General features: G+C 39.0%; 2 protein-coding genes across 2 annotated transcripts; both read right to left on the reverse strand.

The window, feature by feature from the left end:
* Positions 1-3,753: 3,753 nt before the first annotated feature.
* On the reverse strand, positions 3,754-4,740 carry LOC119727868 (allatostatin-A receptor-like). Its single transcript, XM_038199943.1, has one exon. It carries the CDS (start codon positions 4,738-4,740, stop codon positions 3,754-3,756), a length of 987 nt encoding a protein of 328 aa, XP_038055871.1.
* Positions 4,741-13,983: 9,243 nt separating this feature from the next.
* On the reverse strand, positions 13,984-15,446 carry LOC119727128 (melatonin receptor type 1B-like). The gene has a single exon (XM_038198989.1). It carries the CDS (start codon positions 15,431-15,433, stop codon positions 14,393-14,395), a length of 1,041 nt encoding a protein of 346 aa, XP_038054917.1. The 5' UTR covers positions 15,434-15,446; the 3' UTR covers positions 13,984-14,392.
* Positions 15,447-22,353: the final 6,907 nt, after the last annotated feature.

A 22,353-nucleotide genomic window follows, 5' to 3' on the forward strand; every position in this document is an offset into this window, starting at 1 on the left:
AGACTAGTCTGTCGCACTTGGCGAAAGGACTACAGCTAACGTCGAACCCTGAATTCAAGTATTAACACCTTTTTACAAATAGTCGTACTTGCAGTAAAATTGATTAAACGGTTAACCTTGCGCAAATAAGCTTTCGCATACAGATTCTTGCTAATATAGTCTGCAATTAAACAAAGCCCCGGCTTAATCATTTCATTCCTATCAAGAAACTTATTGTAGTACAGTGCTATTTAATTTAATAAAGTTGATTAGAAAAGTCACACGGGAATCTCACTTACCAAAAAGATCGATAATAATTTAATTATTTGAGTACTTGTCCATGTCATTGTACCCTGTGTAATGACCTTCTTTACCCCGGCAGTAACTGTAGATAAGCTCCTTTCTTCCGTTCTACAAACACCGGATCGATTAGATTTCTGAATAACCTCGTTATTAGTAGCTGAAGTGCTATCCGTTACATCACAGAAGGCCAAAGCCACGCATGGACAATGAATTTCAACTTTGCTCGATAAAAATTTACCCCAAGTGCCTAACATTGCCCCGGATAATGGTGTCATTTGCCTATTTTGTGAAAACGCAAAAAGCAACTCATCTTCCTCAATTCTTCACTCTTAAAAACTAAAACCTGTTGTGCCAAACAATCGGCAATTACAAATTGATTTCATGATTTCTTTAATGAAAAGTTAATCACCGATCAATGATAATTTGTGACATTACATGGATCCCGAACTCACTGTAACTCTTGAAGTCAAAAGATAAATATGTCCGTTTCAAAAGCAAAATTCCAAACTCTGTATGGAGACTCCGGCAGTTATAAATAAGTTCAATATGAAACAGCCGTCTATCTGCTGAAATTTAAACCATCACAGTTTCAGCATTTCTGTAATTTAAAATCGACTTGATTACTATTTACTGTCTGAGTAAGTTTTTAGAAATATGTATGAATTGACAATTATGAAAGGACTCCTAACAAATACAATGCAAACATAATACAGTAAGTGACTTGAATACCTGCTTACGCAGGCCATATAGGCTATATACAGGCTACTGTACGTCTTAATCATGTCATTATCACTAATGTTACTATTACGTGTTTGTGAGTTTTTCGGGGGGGGGGGGGTCTGTTTTATGTTATGATTGTAACTGGGGGGCCTCTACTCGACAAGCTTTGCTTTTTAGGGCCCACGTCCACATGCATTTTATAATGGTAATATTACCGACATTCAACCGACCTTGTACCTTTATGTTGACATTAAAGTGAAGTAAAGTGAAACAATTAAAACACACTGTCCTATTTCCATGGCTAGGAAGCACGATTCTGTCTTCTTTTCTATAGTTTAAAGGGAATATACATCATTTGCTTTTGCTGTAATTTTCAGAAATGGATGGAATTGGGGGGTTGGAAATATATAGCAAATATAGTTACACTGACTTTTTTGAGGTTTTGGGTTCGAAAATGCTATAAAAACCAAGTAAAACGATCATTTTCCTGTAGTCTGGTTCCCTGACTCCATATAAGAAGAAACAGAGCAGTTTACATACATTGGGGAATTGTAAGGTCAGGGAACCAGTCTAGCTGGCTCGTACCCGTTCATAGGTTTGTAATCGATTGCAAACAAGTGCGATGGTCATTTGGGGCCAGTATTTGAAAAAAAAAGCCAGTTGTTTCCAACGCTGATCGGCCGATCAGCGTTGGAAATTGATACAAAAAACCAGCTTTTCTTGAAAATAACAGTATACCAGGTGCCATGATTTTACAGGATGCTTTACACTGTCATTCACAAACAGTCCAGCAAGGTATTTCAAAGTGATTTTGTAGTTTTATTTTTTGATGTTTGCAAATGTTGTATTTTCCCTTTAATGAATCGAACAAACATGAATATAGGCGGTTTCTGTACCGAGCCATAGTGGTTTCACAGTGGTTTCACACACATACAAGCCGACGTGGTGATTATTGGAGAATAGTGCTTGGCACAGTACATGACAGATACATGTACTTTTTACGTATAATACAATAAATGACAATTAGGCTAATGAAGAACTGAGACGTAAAATCATTCTTATCTGTGGAATTTCTTCAAAGTGCATAAACAATCACAATTCTGCAAAAAAAAAAAATATTTTGCCGTAATGTTTATGGCGCAATAACAAAGCTTACCTTTTTCGGTAACGACTTTATATTACAATGACACTTGGTACAGTTACGAAACATCAATTTATTTACATTTATAAAGTCAAGTCTGATTGGTGTTTTTGTATTAGACTCAGTGATTAAGAATGGTTCAAGTTCCACTGCGATGTTTGCGTCCTTCTGGTACTACGCCGTTTATTTACTCTCTTTAATAAGTATAGCTGTTTTAACATTGGCAGCTTTTTGCAGTCAATGGGTTAATTCGCAACACTGAATCGGAATGGAACTTCGATCCAAATGAAGGTTTTTAGGTCTTACTCTCCCGCGCGCGAGTCGAGTTTTCCGTAATTGCACCGTCAATTTGGGGATTGTTTTGACTCTCTTGGCTTGCAACGACTCTCTCTCTCTCTCTCTCTCTCGACCGCACGGCCATTATCGAAGACGGTTAATATTGAGCTTGAAACCTTGAATCGTTTTCGCATGATTTCATTCTGCATTGAATCTGTTCATGGATATTTGGATTAAAAAAAAATCGATGCTCTGCTGGGGAGACAAACAATTGGTCTGCACTTCCGGACAAATTAAGTGCATCAGGTGTCTTCATGTGGCTACATTGTGATGGGTAAAGACGGCACAAATTCTGGGACTTGTTTACGATTTGATTATAGAACGCAGGTGGGTTTCGGAAGTGCTACAAATTAGCAGATGAAATCCCCAGGCCACAAACTGAAAAAAAAAGGGGGGGGGGAAACGACTCTGTGTAATCTTGCTTCACTGTGCGGAGGGTTATTGTTCACCATGCATGGAGAACAATTTTTAAAAAAAATGGAGAACAATAAATACATTTTGAATTTGTCAGAGGGGGCCGATAAGGTGAAAAGGGTGCGTAACATGCATGAGAAGGAAGTGTAAACATGGGGACACATTGCTTTTGTTCAGTGAATAATAATGATTTCTTTTGAACGTGAGTGTTTTGAAAGGAAGCTTCTCTTTGAGGATCTAAATGTCCCGAGAGGCAGTAAAAGGTCTCTTGCGATAGTACTCACTTGAACATCTTAATGCTGAGTTCTTAAAAGAAATGGATATTAACCCCAAACAGAGCGCGATGTTAAGTGTCTGTTGTTATGCATCTGTAATCTAAATTGTACCAACAAAACAGTTTCACGCCCCTTTACTTCCATTAGAGTTCTTCGAAATCATTTCCAAATTGTTTTGGTTACTTCAGATTTCCTTACTCTTTCATTTTCCTTTCATTTACGTTTTTCCTGAGCGAGGCTTCGTCGGTCATCGTAGCGCTCACGCACTTTGTAACGTCTTCAATTATACATTTCGGGGTTTTTTCTTTTGACTTTTCTTCGGTTGTCAGCACTGTTCGCTTAACAAATAGCTTTCCTAAATCCTGACTTTCATGTGAAACTTTTAACATCCTATATAGTTCATCTTTACAGCACTTTGGCTGGAAATTGACTGTGTAGCACGTCTCTTACACAATTTAATCCGTGTATTTAGTAATAGTGTTCTCAGTGTGCGATTTATACATTAAGTAGCATCAGTTTGCAAATTAAACACACATTCACTTCATGAATCATGACAGTTGTTTTCGAATAACGTTCGTAGGCTGTTCACCTAAATACATAATGTGGAATTTTGTGGAAGTTACAAGTAACGATTTTCTTCATGACTTTGCTGAAATCTGGGTGTTTGGTGGCGTAAATGGTCGGGTTAACGCAGCTACTGAGCATCAAGATTACAGCTGAATACGGAATGAACCTGTCGCTACCGGGAAAGACCAGAGCCATAGAATACGGTGTCATGCATATCAGGAAGGCACACACAACGTAGAACATGTTTTTAGTGACTGTAGCTTGTCTTTTCTCCAGCGCGTACGGTGCTCGCTGGGCGTGGCGCATAATACGCAAACCACTTGATGGCTCGCTTGGTACAGCCAGTTCCGGACTCACTCGCTTCTTTATCTTTCTAAGGATAAAGAAAATTTTACTGTAGCTGGTGATGATGACCAGCATAGGGACTGGGTAGTAGCATGCGGACAGGATCAAGCTGTAGTCGTAGGTGTCTTTCATGTAGGAATTCCACGTGCAGGAACTGTATTTGGTGTTGTAGCCAAACTCGCCCAGACCGAAGAGTAAAGGAACAGTGGCCACTGTAATGGGTGTAAACCAAGTCAGACCGACAACCACCGAGATCACTACGGCTTTGGCTGATTTACTCAATTGCCTTTGTCTTTTTGAGATGACGTTGAAACGGTAGGCGGCAATGCAGGCTAGGGTGTAGACACTGCAGCCGACGCAGATGACGCTGAAGAAGCCGCACCATACGCAGATCCAATCAGGCAGGTGTTGAGGTCTTGCAATAGCCACCACGTTGACTGTGATGCAAACGCTGGTTATCAAGTCAGCCACGCTTAGATTCACCACGAAAACATTGGTTGTGTTTTGGAGTTTCTTAGACAGAGCGAAGGATAGGATGACGAGGACATTACCAAAGAATGCACAGACAGAGATGATACCAAGCAGTGCACCGATGATGGGACGCTCTACCTCCTTAAGCAGAAATGGCTCACCGTCGTTACCGGAGTAGTTTTGAGCCATCGCCACCCGCGTCTGCTTGTTGACTGAAGCTACTCATCTGCTAAACATCCCTCATCTCCCTCACTCAAGACGGTACTCATCCATCAAAGATGCTACCAGTATCAATACACTCGAAAGGCAAATTCACTTGCCATACCCTTCATACTGGCCCTATCAACTGGAACTTTTGCCTTGATAGGCTGCTCGCGAAGGGATTGTCACAAAAGACGATTTGTAGTTGATTAGACGAATTGCCGGTATGCCGCTATGTGACATCCTTGTAAGAGTCGTGCGGCTGAAAGAAACGTGCGCATGCGCAGTTCTTCTCCCTATGAAAATACTTATTTTCAAAACTATATTGACGTAGTGACTGTAAATCTGTGACCCTGTGATCGATTGTGGTGTAAGTCATTCGGGAACACGATACAGCGAATGGTGAGGGTTTGTGTGTGTTCTATATTCTCAGGGTCAATGTCTGATTCAAGTATTGCCTTCCGGAATTACCAGACGAAGAGCTTTCTATAAGTCACAAATATCTCTTACCTCCTTTTTTTTCCTCTTTTTTTGGCTAAAAATAAGAAGGAAAAGAGATCCTTGGCAAGCACTCATCCTTTCGTTTCCTAATTAAATCGTCATTGGCAAGGACCAATTCTGCGCAATAAAAAAAAAACACCACCTGAAAAAGTAAGTTCATTTTATAAAAACATTATCAAGGACAAGGACGAATGTGCTGTCATGTGAAATTCGTGAAACTAAAATCTTTCGGAAGATTAATCTTGTATTGTGCTGTCAAAAAGTCATTCATCTCTTCTGTATTCATATCTTTTCAGTGTCCAGACTGTTACAAACTACACTAAAGTATCAATTGCATTTGAAGAACTTCTGATCACTTAAAAAGTATCTCATCAGCAGATGAGCTCGTTTATAAGTCTTTGTTATCTTCTGAGTGAACAGATTTTAGTTTTGTTTATGCATGGCAACTGACTCTCCATTTATATCAACCTTCATGTTTTAGATCAGTCCCTTTAAGGGATAGATTCCCTCTATATGAGTGCCCTAGTGCTGCGTATAAGTGCTCGAGATAATGACATGATTAAGCTTGATAGATTGAGGGCGGGAATGGCATTTATAAAATGAAGACCTGTCATAATGGAGCACACGAGTCTGATGGAATATCTATGCGGCAACGCCATTAGCAGTATCCGGTTATTAACAACAAGACGGTTTATATTCTTCGTGACTCGTATTAACTTTTAAAAAAATATCACTGACCCTTGTTGGCTATTTTGTTTTGTATTTCATATTGCTCTTAATTCAGAAAACATTGACCAAGCTATTTCAGGAATCGCTTTTTGCATTTACAGATGGTCTTATGCGATATCCATTGTGATCTGCTTGTTGACACCAATTCCATGGAGTATTACACATACAAATTTTAATGAGCTCTACAATGCCAGCCGAAATATCACTTGATACATAATTTATGTTGCAGTCTAATTAAATGGATTTTTTTTTCTAGGCTAACGATAGATTTTCTTAACAATACTCTCTTGGCCTTTAGTCGTCATGGAAGTTATTCATTATTTTGACTGAGCAGGGTATCACGCACGTATCCAACTATACTGCTTCCATCTTGGATCTTGTAGAGAAGGTCAGGTGTCTCGAGTTTCAATTCAATTTCATCCGAGATTAGTTGGTGATTTCATGGGGTGTACGCACTTTATCTTAAGACAATAATAGGCCTACCAACGGATACATGGTGCTTACAAAGGTTTGAATTTCATTGACCCCCGGTCGATTGGAGGTAAACTGAGTTTGATTAAACAGTAATCCAATATTGAAATGGAAGGAGTGTGATCATTTATTATCCAAAATGACCCCGGCGAAAACAAAATGCTTCCCTTTAGACACCTAGGACTTCATTAGTATCATTATTTCCTGAATTTAATAACATTTCGACGATGATTTTTAACCCTTGTTCATAAAGCAATAAGATGTGGTGTTCTGTGGATGGCCGGGTCGATGGAGCCTACGTGCTCCTACTTGGGGCTTGGCAAGCCTTTTAATGGCTTTTTCTGTTATTAAATCCAAGATTGTTTCAATTCGCATTTATTGACGCATGTGGACTTTGGTAGTGTCAGGCTTGCTCGTGTTGTGTTGATTGCATTTTACTTGTCTCGCTTTGACTCGTCAGAATAAAAGGTCTAACGTCAGAACCTGAAAAGCCAGTATTTGACTCACTAGGAACGTCAGTAGTCTTCATAATTCTTGTAAACGCGTGATTCATTTGGCTTAAAAGAGGTGGTATCGAAAAGTTGGTACTTTTAGCTCTGTTACATTATTTGGAGAGCCTTCAAAGATTTCACGAGATTTGTGTACTTGTCACGGCCATGATGGATCCAGTATTGGGTACCCGTACAAACTGCTTCCTACGAGTATACTTGCCGATGTCTGTCTAACTCGTCCAAATGTAGGAGGCAAATAACAGGCGCGTAGACTTTGTATATATCATCAAGTGAAGCCAGAAGTAGGATGGAACATTACTCTCCAAACGCGCTATTCCATATAAATTTCTGATTAAATGCGCTGTCAGCAACCCCCTTTCTGTAATGCACTTCCTCACAGACCCTCGTTCCATTTGCCATGTTGTACGTGTTCCAACTGCGTTACATGTTCTTCAATGCACTTGCCAATCCTTGTTACGACCCAGATTGGAAAAGAGCAAAACGTGACCAAGTTCTCTTTACTTTGCTGAAAAGGTTCTCCTCTCACTGTGAAATTCTACATGAGCGACCCCTTGCCGCTACTTCAGAATGCACTTGCCACCTCTGGTGACGATCTGGTCAATAATTGCGCCTGACATTCAAGAACATGAAGATGTGCTCTTCCTGCCTCTCTCTTTGCCTTGTATAGTTCTCTTCCGCCACTGACAGTGAACTTTGAGCTAGAACCCCAAATGACAACGGCTGTGTCAGCATTTCCGAGTTCGCTTTGTTTTCATTTCTACATTCATATTGCTGGATAGCACAGCAAGGGGACAAGTTAAGCTTTGTAAAGGGATGTGCGTAGTAGAAAGATGGTGCTTCACTAGATAATTATTCACCTTTTTCTAAAATATTTCATTCTCTGTTGTAAAACATTAGGTATGTTTAATCACAAATGTTTGAATCATCCATCGGAGCAGACTGGTATTAATTTGTAATTAACTTCATGTCATTGCTTTCATTTCTATTCGCAAGTTCCAAAAACCAAAGAGTTTACCTCGCTTTCAATTTAATATGGCCGACTCGTGAATATAGCATATGCTGCATGCTATACTGGCCTAATCAGTCCATAGTGTAATGAGCTACCATGCTGTCCTCAATCGAAGAAGCTTTATCCTGTAACAATTATTGTCCAGGTTCTGTAAATTAGATTTCCATATTTGAGGATTTTCGACCCTTAAACGTGCAATCTTCCGTTCCTCATATCTCATACTATGGCCCAATAGCTTAAGAAATGGTGGCTTCAATTCTAGAGTAATTGATGAAATTGGCAGTAATTTCTGACTCCTTGAATTGAGAAGATTGCCGGTTTTCTCCTTACAAGCGTGTATGGATTCCGCGCGCGTAAGCATGGGTGACGTGTGTGTGTCTGCTGCAAATTAAACACCTCACTTCATACTGCACTGTAAAATAATTGCAACTGACTGGCGGATCGATCATGAATACTGAATTCTTTCCTTCTTATTTTACACATGGGAGAATGTAACCAATAATCACCATGCTACACCTGGCCTTCGTTCAATCCGAACGTCTGCCAATTTCATGCACGTCTGAACACTCCCTTTGAAGTTGAAAAGTACAAGTACTAAAATGAAATAGAAAGTGTTTAACGATTAAATTTATATTAAAGTCTTAGTGTGGCCAAAGGCCTTTTCATCTTGTTTTTGTTTGTTTTTAAGCAGCATACATTATTTCACATCTCCAGTTATTTTCTTCACCTTTTTGAACTGTATTTGTGTTGTTTTGGCTTCAGTGCATCAGTAGAGTTGTGACATGTTTCATACAACTCAAGGGCGGATCTATAGCTTCCAGGAAAGGGGAGGGGTTGATATGGGGGTGAAGGCACACCCTCCCCCTGCATACTATGGCAATTTAAGAATAAATTTAGGAACTTTGTGTGCAACTTTTTCAGCCCACTTCTTATTTTTGGCCCCATTTTAGTAGTAACATATTATTATAATCAGTGGCTGAACGGGGGCTGCCAACCCCCCCCCCCCCCCTCTCCTCCCCCGACCCACTACTGAAGCAATTACTTAAATTTCTTCCCTCTTTTAAGCGAAAAACAATAAAAACGTAAAGTTGCAGTTTTTGTTTTCCTATAAATATAATTGATTTTGGATTCTTGAAGCACAAATCGCATTGAAAGAAAAAAACGAATAGGAATGATAACTTGGCCTACGCTAGCAAATGTGGGCTTGCTTTCGAGTGCCTCTCACATTATCAATTATAGAAAAAAAATGCAAAACATGTTAAAATTTGTAAATTTCTTATTTACATTTGTCCTTCATGACATCCTTTTAATATCAAAATGTAAAGGAATGGTGAGACAAATATGTCTCCTTGGAACCGTATAACAACGTCTATTCCGCGAGCTCTTTCCTTCGGTAAAATGGCGAAATCGACTAAAAGAATTATCATAGATGTCACATCGTTACTGTCATCCGCTCAATTCGTTTGTGACAAGCCACTCCAGTTTGACAAAATATGACCGTTAAGTCTCGAGCTTTTCTTGATTGATTTGGAGACATGCCGGAGATACTTGTCCGGCGTCTCCAACCATCCTTCACATGAAATGATGGGGGGATGAAGGAATGAGAGGAGTTCATTTCTTTGTTCGCACTTGCTATCCAACAAAAACATGATGATATTAACAAAAATATTAAGCCAAATACCCTCCATAAGAAAAAATCATAAAAATCATCATTGAGTTGTTCATCAGTTGTTTTAAAGTTGCATTTCCATAATTTAGCACCAAATCGTGCTGACATTATTGTAACTCTATTTTGATAAGTTCAACTATTTTGATAAGTATAAATTTGCTTGGAGTGACTATTGCATCAAAAGTGTTCATATCACACAGAATAATACAATATGTCTTTAATAAAAGAAGATTGCAATATGTTAGCAAGCAATTTCCAATTCTCGATCCTATTTCTTGTCACCGGTACTTGTTCTTCTGTGATAAATGACATGTGTCCGTGACCGAGCCGCGCTTCAGACATCGTGTAGCGTCGACGTTATTATAGATGTTGCGCTGTGCGTTAATGGGATGATTTGCCAGACACATCCATAATACGAAAAGCCTTCTAAAACAAAAAGGGTCAATATTGGTAAAGTTAATTGGGTCCAGTTCCAGTCTAATTCAAATGTATTATTTAGATAGTAAAGCCACACATTTATATTTGATACGATAATGTACGGAGAGTTCTAAAAGAGCATACTTTTCATAAGAGGAAATCGAAGAAGAGATATAAAGAGAACATTGAAGACACAAATATCCAACTTGAATGCATTTTATTTGATTTTCACAAAGTCACAGAGGTGAATACCAACTTCAAAGAAAGATTTCACCGATACGATCCTCTAATATAAAAAAAGAACGCTGCATCTCATTATGCTTTACTTCAAAATAGCATATATTTTTTCTAACTTTTTACGTATAGTATTGATGTTTGACGTGTTTTGTTTGGGCAAAACATATAGTCGCATCATCATCATTTCGCATACAGTGATCTCAGAGGACATTATTATAAGAAGGTCATCCCAGACAGGTTGAGTGGTATTAAATTGGCAGTTTCCGCATGGCGTCCTCCGCTCTTCCAACCCACCGCCATCGCCTTCACCGTCGCCACAGCGTGTCAAGGCACAAAATAAGCCACATGATCCCTTCCCATTTCCAGCTTCCTAAATAAAAGCGTCAATTAGTTTATGGCTACTGTACGCCAACGGCTTTCTCAAATGGTATGCGGATATTGACGATGAATAGGCTTTTGAAAAATATATATCGATTTCAAGGTTCTATGCTGATAATTTATACTCGTAAACCTCTATCTGGGAGATTAAGCACGTGCTCGTATTCTACACCAATACAGCCATGTCCCTACTCAAATTATGTGCTTCCTTTCACTTTCCGAGCAATTATTTACACTCATCAGCTAGTAAGAAAAGCAACGCTGTCAGCCTGTTCCATTTGTGCTCTCACGGCTGCAGTAAAAACAAGCGGCGCAAAAGGCAGGTTGTTTAGGCAAGACAAATTGACAAAGCCCATGCGATGGGTCTTGAAGCAAATTGAAACAACTTTATTAGATACAAAGAACGCTATTTACGTGAATATCTACGATCAAGGCGGAGGACGGAATGCAGATATTCTGTACTTTTCCTTTTGTTAGTATTAAAAAGCGTTAAGTCTGACTTTGCTATTAACCAATAAAAAAATAATACCATTATGTCGCTCTATTTCATCAGATAAATCTATTATCACCAGTTGGTAATTGTTGTTTTATCCGTCATATCTTGCATGGATCGTTACCGAAGCTTTGTTTAACATGACAAACTTGTCAATTTCTGATCTTAAAAAAATGTCTCGCAGGAAAATAATGGTGCATTTCACGTAAAGCAATTGGTGACAAGTAACGTGTCATATTGATGGCCAGTTACAGGTGAAGTGTTTTTCGCTTTGTCAATGCTTTGAAGACGCTTCACTGTGATGCTAACAACATCATCATCTATGGAGTGTGTATGATGCTGTGCAGTGATGCATTATTGCGTGAATAGCATCATACAAAATCAATATAGTTCATGTACTCTCTTATAATTCAATTGAATATCATGTCACAGAGTGAAACTGGGCACCAGACGATTCAGATTGAAATTCATTCAATCGAATAGATTGAGTTTTCACTAGGTTTCCACTTGATTAATTGTTTTTGTTTTTCAGAGTATTTCAGTCTATACAATTAGGGTTATTTTCACTCAAAATCGCCTGGATTTCATTTTCACTGTTGGAAATTAGAGAAATACAGAAAGGTATCACAAGGTTATTTCCATTATATAACATGCACTTTTGCAACTTTTTTTAATATACTATTTTGCTGGTTTTTATTTTGTTTCCTCTATGCTGTGTTTTTATTTGTTTTTTTTGTTTTTTTGGTACTTGTGTTTGGATTTTCAATCTTCTGTGTACACATGCAAATCCAACCTTGTCTGTTTATCTCCTGTTTGGGGGGGGGGGGTTGGGGGGTTTGGTTTTTTTGTTAAATTCCATGTGCTTGGGTCTGTCTGTCTATCTCTCCTTTTTATCATATATGCATATCCTGCCTTATGACTTGTGTTTGTCTCCTGCGTGTCTTTGCTTCTCTTGTTTGTCATTATTTGTTTGATTGTTTGTTAGGTTGTTTGTTTGTTTGTTATTTTTTATATTCTATGTGCTTGGTTCTGTTTGTCTATCCCTCTTTTTTATGTGTACATGCATATCCTGCTTTGTGTGTTTGTCTTCTATTTGTATTTGCTTCCCTTGTTTGTCTTGTTTTTTTGTTATGCAGTGTGTACTAGGACTCTCAGTCTATTTGTTGTGTTTTTTCTGTTGATTATGTCACGTACAAAAATTGTAGTTGGGGAGCCTCTCCAAAAACTTCTTTTATATGACTTTTAAGACCATTCTGCAGGTACAATATGGTACAATTTAATGTTTCTTGTATTCTAGTTTCTTGTAGCTTTGCAATTGTCGTTTGTTCTTTTGCCCCTTTCCTTTGTTGTGACTTGTAATTTTTTGTAATGCATTTTTTAACATTGTATACTTTAATTGTCACGTATTTTGTCATGCCTGAAACATTATCTAATAAATAACAAATGAATAATAAATAAATGATGATCATGGGCACAATGCGACCTGTGAATTAGCGAGGATAGACTTTCACGCATAATGACACCGTTCAGTTTTGTGTCATTAACTTGGTTCCTGTACTAGCTTGATTAATAGTTGGCCACTAACCGTACAAATATTTCGTTCCGCTCAATAGCACCATTTCTCCCCTAAAGGCTTTGGCAATAGAAACTGAAAGTTCAAAAGGTCACGTGGCGAGCTTGCGAAACCCTCACGCGGCCCGCCTATGAACAATTTACATTGGATAGCCCTTTCACCGTCTAATTTTTGGCAGAAGGATTTCTCATTGTAACCACCCCAAGAATTTATCTTGGTATTCTTCAAATAAAATTGAGGGAAAACTCATTTGGAGATTGGTTAAAAAAATTCATTTACGACCTTTCAGTGTCACGTCCATGCATTGTCGTTCCTAGGTCTCCTTGTTCGTGCACGTTTGTTTTCATATCGTGTACTTGCGTGAGAACGAGAATGTATACCGTTGCGAAGGTTTACTTACCTACAGCCGATGGGTTCTAGATTTAGTGGGGATGGCTTGGGCAGTGGTTGCAATCCTCTTAAAAGTCAATTTCAGGGTGTTTTTTTTTCCTTTCATAAATACTAATGAGTCTTTTAAGTTTATTTGCACAATTTTGAATACCCTACAAGACATCTTGCTCTTTTATTTCACTTTCAGTTTTCATATAATGACAGCCACAAAATAATTTCAGAAATTCTTATCTACGTGTACACCGATTTAGTGGCATATGGATCCGTGTAAGTTGCACTATTCTCTGCACATATTTTAGATTTTCGGAAGTGAGAGGTCAATTTGTGGCATGATGTTTCTCTTTCATGTCAGGCGATATATCAGTATCAATGAATTGATATGCTAGGAATAATTTTACAAAGGCCTTTTGCGGGGGTGTTTTTCTTAAGAAATCAGTGAACCAAAAATAATTGCAAATTCCGGAATTTTGCACGTAATTTTACTGTTCAAGGGCTCCGGAAGCTCGCCCCTAGGCTCTATAATATATAGCAATGATCAGTGAATTATCTAGCAACATAGCTTAACACGATAGCAGAGGTAGGGATTGGTATCATCTATTAGACCCTACTCGTTGAGCTAAACTCAACTTTTATCAAATTGGTGTGCACTTGTTGATCTTGCTGACGATGCACATTTTTTTATATATTGATAAGTCGACAGAGACAAAGCTAGAATGGTAGTTCCTCTTGTTGGAGTTCGTAATTTACGTGTTTCAAAATGACATTAGAAAGTCACATAAATGGAATGCAAAGATTGACAAAGGTCTTCAGCAACATCTCTTTTTTATCCGCTGTTCAAAATGTGTTGTCTGATAGAACATTTGACTGAACATATTATACGAACATGTTATTGAACACTTTACGAAAATATCTCTGTCTGACGTCTAGGATCCCGATTGTAACATAGACAACAAAATCCGGCTATGTCTCATAGGAAAATGGTAAGAGACTGTGGCCTAAAAATAATTATACGTAACATGTTGTATGCCTCAATAAAGTGATCTTAAACGTCACTGATGCTTTCATATGCTCGACCGGCGATGTGTATATATAGCATCAAACAGATCGTTAATTGGACATAAGTTGACATAATCTATCAGGTCTCTGGCTTCAGTAAATGGCAATTAAAACGAGGCCTGATAGCGGCCTGAAGTTAAACCTCTTTTTGACATTTGCTAAGAGTCGACAGGCTGAATGACGAAGTTGGACGGCATGTTATGTTTCACGAGTCACCAAAAAACTTGACGCGCTGAGGGATCTTCTTCCATCGGCACATTAAGATGCAGCGTATCACCAACTTGAAATCGGGATGTTTAGTGGCGTACACAACGGGGTTGATACAACTGTTGAGAGACAGGATAACTGCGGCGTACGAGGCAAGACGCAGACAAACTTGCTGGTCACACAGGAGGGTGAGACCGTAGGGCGTTGTGCACATAAAGAAGAGACACACCACGTAAAACATGTTCTTGGTGACTTGCACCTGTCGTTTGTCCAGCCTAACGCGGAGGTTCGGTCGAGCCTCCTGTTGCCCCTGCCGGTTCCGAAGCTCGGTCTCTTGCATCACAGATGACACTGTGGCCTCGGCAACACCCGGTGCGAGTTTCTTGACGCGGGAGCGGAGATACAGAAACACTTTAAAGTAACTGAAAATTATCACTGCCGTGGAGACTGGGTAGTAAGTAAGGGAGAGGAGAATGTCGTAGGCCTTGGCGTATTTATGAGCGTGGTTTTTTAGACAAGTTCTGTATCTGCTGCTGTAACCTAGTTCTCCAAAGTCTGCGATGAGAGGTATTGATGCCATAAAGAGCGGAATGGTCCAGATGGTTGCGATCATACCAATCATTATGACAGGTCTGCAGAGGATACGATAGGCAGCTTGGCCATAACGGATCAAAACTAAACGGTTGATGGCTATACAGGCTAAGGTGTAGACGCTAGCCCCGATGCAGGTGATGAGAACAAACCCACACCAAACGCATAGCTCGTCCGGTAACGGCCATCCATCCTCACTCAGGAAGGCCACAATGATCCACACCAGGTGAAGACTTGTCAGAAAGTCGGCAAAGCTCAGATTAACCACGAACAGGTTCATTTTGGTACGCAGTTTGTGGGACAGGAGAACTGCAAGTATAACTATCATATTACCAACTGTACCCAGCACCACGATGAGACCCAAGAACACCGCTAAAATCTGCCGTTCCAGTTGGCTACTCGCCGGCCCGTCGTTCTCGGTGGTTCCTGACGGTGTTACGTTTTCCATTTCGAAAAGACACAACCTGTCACAATCACAGAGCAATAACGAATACCTGCGAGGATCTCTGTAGCCGTCACATCGCTTTTTTGATTCGAATGAAGGTGATGGCAGTTGTGTCCGATTCTGTGGGTGGTTCTGAGCATGCGCGATAGGGCACGTCGTATCAAATTGTCTCCATTAAACAAGTGCACTAGTTTTACATTTCACTGCACATACTGCGGCGTTTAATTAACAGCGTCACGGGTTCCTGCATTAAACCTCTTGCCTATATCTACGCACGTGTCTCAACTAAACACTTTCGTTTTTACAGCACGGTGATGACTACTTTTCCATTACAAATCATCTGTCTTGCCATGGCAAATCAAACTATATGATTTTGCGATTGTTTGGGTTTTTTCTAGCACCGAGCACCTAATATAAAGGCAACTTCACAGACCTTTATCACAGATCTGATATAAACCCTTTTTGTTTCCCCTCTTTTACTCAATTAAACCGCAACAGTTAATGTTTCTGTGGCCATGCAGGGAAATAAGCAAATTGTATACAACAGGTTTAATACAACCCTTTGATGTTGTTCATAATACCTATTACCTCGATGACTCAGTCATAAGGGCTGAGAATGGGTTGTTTATAATCGTTAAAGAAAAACGTAAACCAAAAAAAAACGGCGTTCATCAAAGAGCTTGTCTCTGTGTCGAGTGTAAAATAAAAGTTGAACGGAAAGTCGCGTGCCTCTCATTATTAAGAGATGATTGATCACTTCGTATTATTCCCATTGACAGTAACCTGTTTTGCGCTCGTTCTTGCCATCATAGACAATGGAGCACATTTTCTTTTTTGCAATCGTTGCAATCAGATTTGTCATTTTATGAATGTACATAATGTAGTTGGTTGTTATGAGCTAAGTCTAGACCAGCGTTCTTCCCAACATGGCAAATGGTTATTTCGCTTCATTCCGCAGTTGCCAATTCAGCTTCTCAATAATCACCGACCCAAAACTTTAGCACTGATGTCGATTCAACACAAACATTGTTGAGCGTGTTTCTATATGCTCAAAACTATTCATTCCAAGCTTACCAGTGGAACCCTCATTATGCATGTGCACATCAAGGTGTTTTCATGCATAAATTATATATAGCAAGGTGTCAAAAAAAAAAGCCTGCAAGTTCATCATCATATCAAAAGAGCACTCCAACACCTGTAAATATAAAAATATCAATTTGGCTCAATTTCCTTTGGAATATTACGTTCGGTAAATTAGAATGACTCTCTGGACGAACGGGAAGAGTTAATTACAGTTGTGAGTTGTTATGAATCCCATACCGGTTGCGACTGTTGCTAAGTCGCTAGATCCTCATTTGTTGGCTGTGCAGGATTCTTCTGGGCTCTATTTTGGACTCGCCCTGTATGAAAAATGTAACTCATAAATTGATAAGCCGTTCTCCTTTCCTCTTCCGAACCGGAGAAAGTAAATACCATGACTACCTTTTACAGGAACTGCTGACAGTGGTCTCCCAGATTTTGATAATTGAAATATTGCTGCCTGGCTCTCAGGATTGAAAATAAGTAGAGGGTCAGAAACGCGATGTAACGATTGCTTTGTGAGTATTGAATTATGATTGTTGATAACCATCACCAAGTCAAAGTATCTCTTGAAAAAAAAACCGTTTCGTCATAGAACAAATGCACTGCAGGTACTTCACACAAGTGGCCTGAAAATTGAGGACCACTCACAGAAAGGCACATTATTTCCCGCGAAGGAGACATCACAGTTGTTTATTACCCATGCCTCCCAAATCGGCCTTTGCAATCAAATATGTACATGATGAGTTAATGTATGCCTCGCGTGGCGAAAAGATAAATTGATCAATAATAATTTTATTGAAGCCTTATTTATTTCGCTTTTCTGTAAAGCTTGAACCATTTTGGCTTTTCTCTGCAGCGGTTTGCATTTGAAATCAGTAATGGGTGTGTGGAATAAATCAATTAAGAACCTGAGTATTTATGCAACAAAATAGATATATGTCGTTGCATAAGAAATGAAATTTGGTTTGTTTTCTATACGATTAGCCTCTGTCGATGTAAATGGCTTCTCAGGTGGAAGTGAGTTGTATGCATAATGTGCTCACTCTTGTCACAACAGTCAAAGTAATTGGTTTTCAAACTGCGCGCAGATGTTATGGCTGCACACTGACATTGAACAAGTTGAGAGTCATGTAGGTATGTTTTCTATTACTGCAATCATACGGAGGTGTGCTTTCGTGTTGTCCCTTTGTTTAAGACATCTCTGTCGAATATTTTTTTTTTTCAAATTTTGTCGCACTCTATCAGTGGACAGTTTTTGATGTTGTTTTGATTTATGAAGTGTAGCGGAAGGGTGGCAACGTTTGTATAAGAGAGACCGTGTCTCATTCGCGAAATTAAAATAATCTCGTGTACGAATTTTGTCCCTGCCGTCTGTGCAAACCACTGCAAACAAACGACTGTTTCCTGATTTGAGACAAATATTTGCAATCATGACAATCAATCCATGTACATTAAAATCACTCACTCTCTCTATCTATCTATCTCTTGCAAAAAGCGTACGGAGTCGAGAACCATTTCGAAAATTAAACCTCGAGGAGTAATCAATTATTCTCATACCTATTCAGGAGGTCCCTTTGTTGCCGTCACACTTCCTGTAAATGCCAAATTTCCTTTGAATGTTTTCTTGATAATTATTGTGTCGTCTCAGGCTGTGCAGGTGTTTTTTTTTCCCGATGGGTTGCAGACACATGGCGCTTTGATGACGCATTTGTTTAAGTACATCTACACGTCCCATAATTTAAAAGGACTTAAATCCTGAAGGGGAAAAAAACCTCGCTTAATTTTATTGAAATCTTTTGAAATTGTCACTCAATTAAAGATGTGTTGGGATGTACAGATACTTACAATTCTCGGCAAACGAAAAAAAGCCTTCAGTTTGGGTGAGACATCATGAAAAAGGAATATTGAAATAGAATTGCTTTTTCCCCAAGAATGTACGGTGCAGGGTGAGTCAAAAAGAAAATGACCCGATTAAAGAGTTTTTTTCTTAAAAACCAATCAAATTCGATACAGCAAGAGCGTACGTGTTCTTCCACTCATCTGAAACAAAGAATTACTTCAATTGATCCTTGCTATCAGAAGTTATGCATGTTTTGCTAAAAGAACCCATTTTTATCTGTCCATGGAATGCCATTAGAAGCATTCAAATACTAATGAGATTTTAATAATTGAAATCAAGACTGAAACATTATTTTTACTGTCAGATTTTGTGTTTTGAATATGAGGAACAAGTCGCTCTTTTTTATGAAATATTGATGGCGATTTTGGTATGTTTTCCTTTGCATGTTCTCGTTCATTAACCGAGGTGGGAAAACGTCCATGTTTCATTGTACTCAATGGTATTCATCAGTTCGTGGTTCGGTAAATGATCAGTGGTGGACAGCCGAGTCTTGCGATCTTTGTCATAGAAATAAACATAACTTTGGAATAGAGTATGCAAATGACGTGAAATGTTCACAGTTAAAGGTCAATAAGATCTATGGGTTCTTTTGTGAAATGGAGCAAGCCAAATATTTTAAAACTATTTTTCAAATTCGGTCTCTTTCTTTTTGACTCGACCTGTATGCAATCTTGGAGAGTTTTCCTTTCGCTTTCGCCATTCACGCATAATGCAATACACTCTCCACTGTTGTCTGTTGCGGAGATGCATGGGATTCGGCTCTGCAAGAGTCCTTGGGTTATCTGGATGACTAGCTTTACCAATGGAGATGTAATGATGTTGATGATGATGTCAGGCACTACAAAAGCTTTTAGCGAGCTAATGGGATGTTCCATCATCGTACCAGAAATGCATCTTTATGGAGCAGTTATGCTGTCATTTGAACAGAGCTTGACATCACTTAACAGAAATATACAATTTGTCCGACCAATTTGCAGCTTTTCAATCATCACTCAAGCATGATCAAAACCAGGTTTTCTTCTAAATTTTTTTTTTTGCGTTACAGACTTGGTGGTAATTATGGTAATGCCAGTGTCAGTGTTGACATCGTCATACGTCATCGTATCGGCGTTTATGGCGTCGTCGTACAATTTTCTTTTGGCTGTATTGCTATGTGCTCAAAGGAAGCTTATTGCCATCTTAGGACTGAATTACATAACAACATGTAAACGTCTGAACACTGTTGCTATATATGGGCGTCGCCAGGAGGGGGGAAGGGGGCGCTTCCCCCCCCCCCCCCGCCCCCCCCCCCCCTCCCGGAAAAGGTTTTAAAAAAAAAACAAAAAAAAACAAAAGGGAATCAAAAAAGGGGTGCGAAGTCATATTGCTGATAATTTAATGCTCATTTCACAACATGGGCGTCCGCAGGGGTGTCAATGGGGTGAGGTTTGGCAAATGTCCCCCGCCCACGCTCGATAAAAATGATAAATCGAGAAGAATGCTAAAGAAACTACAAGGATTTTGGGAAATAATGTGCTTTGCCCCCCTCTGGAAAAATCCTGGCGACGCCAAGGCTAGGCGTTTATATCGTCATTGATTCCAAGAACTATGACGTCCTGTATTCGTTTCGCTTATCATACACCCTCCTTCAATGACAAGCAACGCCCACTGTTAAATCAAGTCACTGTACGGTATCCCACATGATACTGTACGTTGTAACCGAAAATCATCATAGCCGACGTGGAGCGACCTCATAGCGGCGCTATACGATATTTGGTAATTAACCATGCAATACTGCTAGTAACGTTAGCATTGAGTGATTTTTGGCCATTGCATGCTTCCATTGTAGCACGGTATTCTTAATTTAGTTAGAGGACAGTCAATTACATAATCATGGATTTATTTGTTTACAAGGTACGCTGGAATATAAGAAGGTCAAATGATAATCAAATCAAGGATATACCATCGCTCGCTCATTTTCTAATACTTTCCAAACTCATGGTCAGCTTTGAAAGGACAAAATCAATCAGGATGATTTTGAACCTCGTACCAAACATTCCCTATGGTGTAGCCGATGTTTGTCAATCAGTGTGTTATCTAGCAATATTTGAAGTTAATATAAATACATTGAAATTGTCCGTTTAATTTATGCAAATGCATTCGCCTGAAATATGAAAACAAAATGAAACCAATACATACCGGAGATAATTTAATGACATTGTTGATGATTCACGAAAAGATAACATATTAATGGAACGAATATTTGTAGAGAAAACGAAAGGAAAGAAAGAAGGAAAATAAAGTATAAAAATGAAAATATTCATTTACGTCATGGTTCCCCGAGAGATAAGTCTGAATGAATATAACCTGTAGCCGAGGATACTTAAATAATATTGTTGATTCTGAAACACAACATTGACATCTTTTTTTGGCCATGCTTGAACAATGAGGCCTATTGTCAGGATTAGAAACGAGTCATGTTATAGGAAGTATATCCTTAAAGTTACAGGAAATAGTGTTTATAAACGAGGTGCACGGTTTTTACACAAAAGGCACGGTGAAACAGGCTCAACGATTGCGAAAACGCAACAACGATAACGATGGCGAGCGCCCTCTCGTGTCTTGCAGTTATAAAAAAAAAATCGGTTTATTTTCAACATGAGGGCGTAGTTTTGAACGACACGAGGCATTCCGCTTAGCGGGCAACGCTCTCCCACTCAGTTGCCGAGTTGCTTTTTCACTTGTCTTTTTACGTTTAAATCAAACCGATCGCTTTACTTTGAACTGTATTGCTAAGTCCGCTTTTGTCAGATTTTTGGAAAACAAAGTTTTCGCTCAAAATGTCTTCGTTGATGCAGCAAAATACATGACTACGATTTATTCCAACGTACATAACAAAATTGCCAAATATCAGTTTCTCAATCAATTGAAAGGGGCGAAGATGATTAAAAAAACCAAAGAGCCACGTGTTTGTGCTTATTACCTCGCACCCTTGATTTGCCTTTTTTGTGGCTTATCTGAGTAAACACATTCAGCATTTCTCTTTTTGAACCTCCATGCTAACCAATCACGCCTGCGCCATCTAGATATAATATTCTTGTACCTAGCATGTGAAGTAAAAACGTACTTCTGGTTTATTGGACACAGTCACCACCTCAACCTGTAACCTCAAACTAAAAATTATTCCAAGTTAAATTCCACTGGTTCTTTTGCATTACTCTTTTGCCAGCAACTTCTCCATGGGAAAGTTTTGAGACACTGATGACCGGAATTGGACACAGAAACTTCAACTTTTGGACTCGGAAACGACCTTTCCCACTTTGAACTCTGAACACTGCAATCGAAGCCTTCTATGAGAACTTCGGCTTGTGGAGAACACCGTTATCCCGGTGAGCTGGTTTTTCAATATCATATCAAGTATTTCATGATTTTAGTAACTTTTCATGTCATATTTGAGATTGTTGAAGTCCCCATTTTCTTGTAGTGTAGATTTGTTTTCTACTTTGGAATAATTCTGCCTTTTGTATTTGTGTCCGCGTGATCTTTCGGCATCCAAATTAACCGTACGCCACGTACGTGTGCCATACTTTAATTTGTTATTGTATTATTTTATCAGTGTATTTTTCTATTAATGTGTGTGTTAAGTGTTTATAAGATACGTCAGTGTGCTCAAATTTCTGTGTTTTTAGTGTAGACAATAAAACGAATTCAATTGAATTTAATTAATTGAAAACAACAGCGCTGCAGGCCCATCTGATATACTTCATCTTGACAGTAACCTCATTCATGAAGGCATTCGTCTTGTGCTTTGATTGAGGAAGACAGGACAGAATGTGAGAGTTTGTACTCAAATCCGACAAAGATATGTTCGAATATTTCCTTATTTCTTCGTGTAACATTTCCATATTTCTTTATGTAACATTTGTCAATGAATGGATTTGCACTTCCACGTATAGTGATA

The sequence above is a fragment of the Patiria miniata genome, unplaced genomic scaffold, assembly GCF_015706575.1.
Source record: "Patiria miniata isolate m_02_andy unplaced genomic scaffold, ASM1570657v1 HiC_scaffold_20, whole genome shotgun sequence".
Lineage (NCBI taxonomy): Eukaryota > Metazoa > Echinodermata > Asteroidea > Valvatida > Asterinidae > Patiria > Patiria miniata.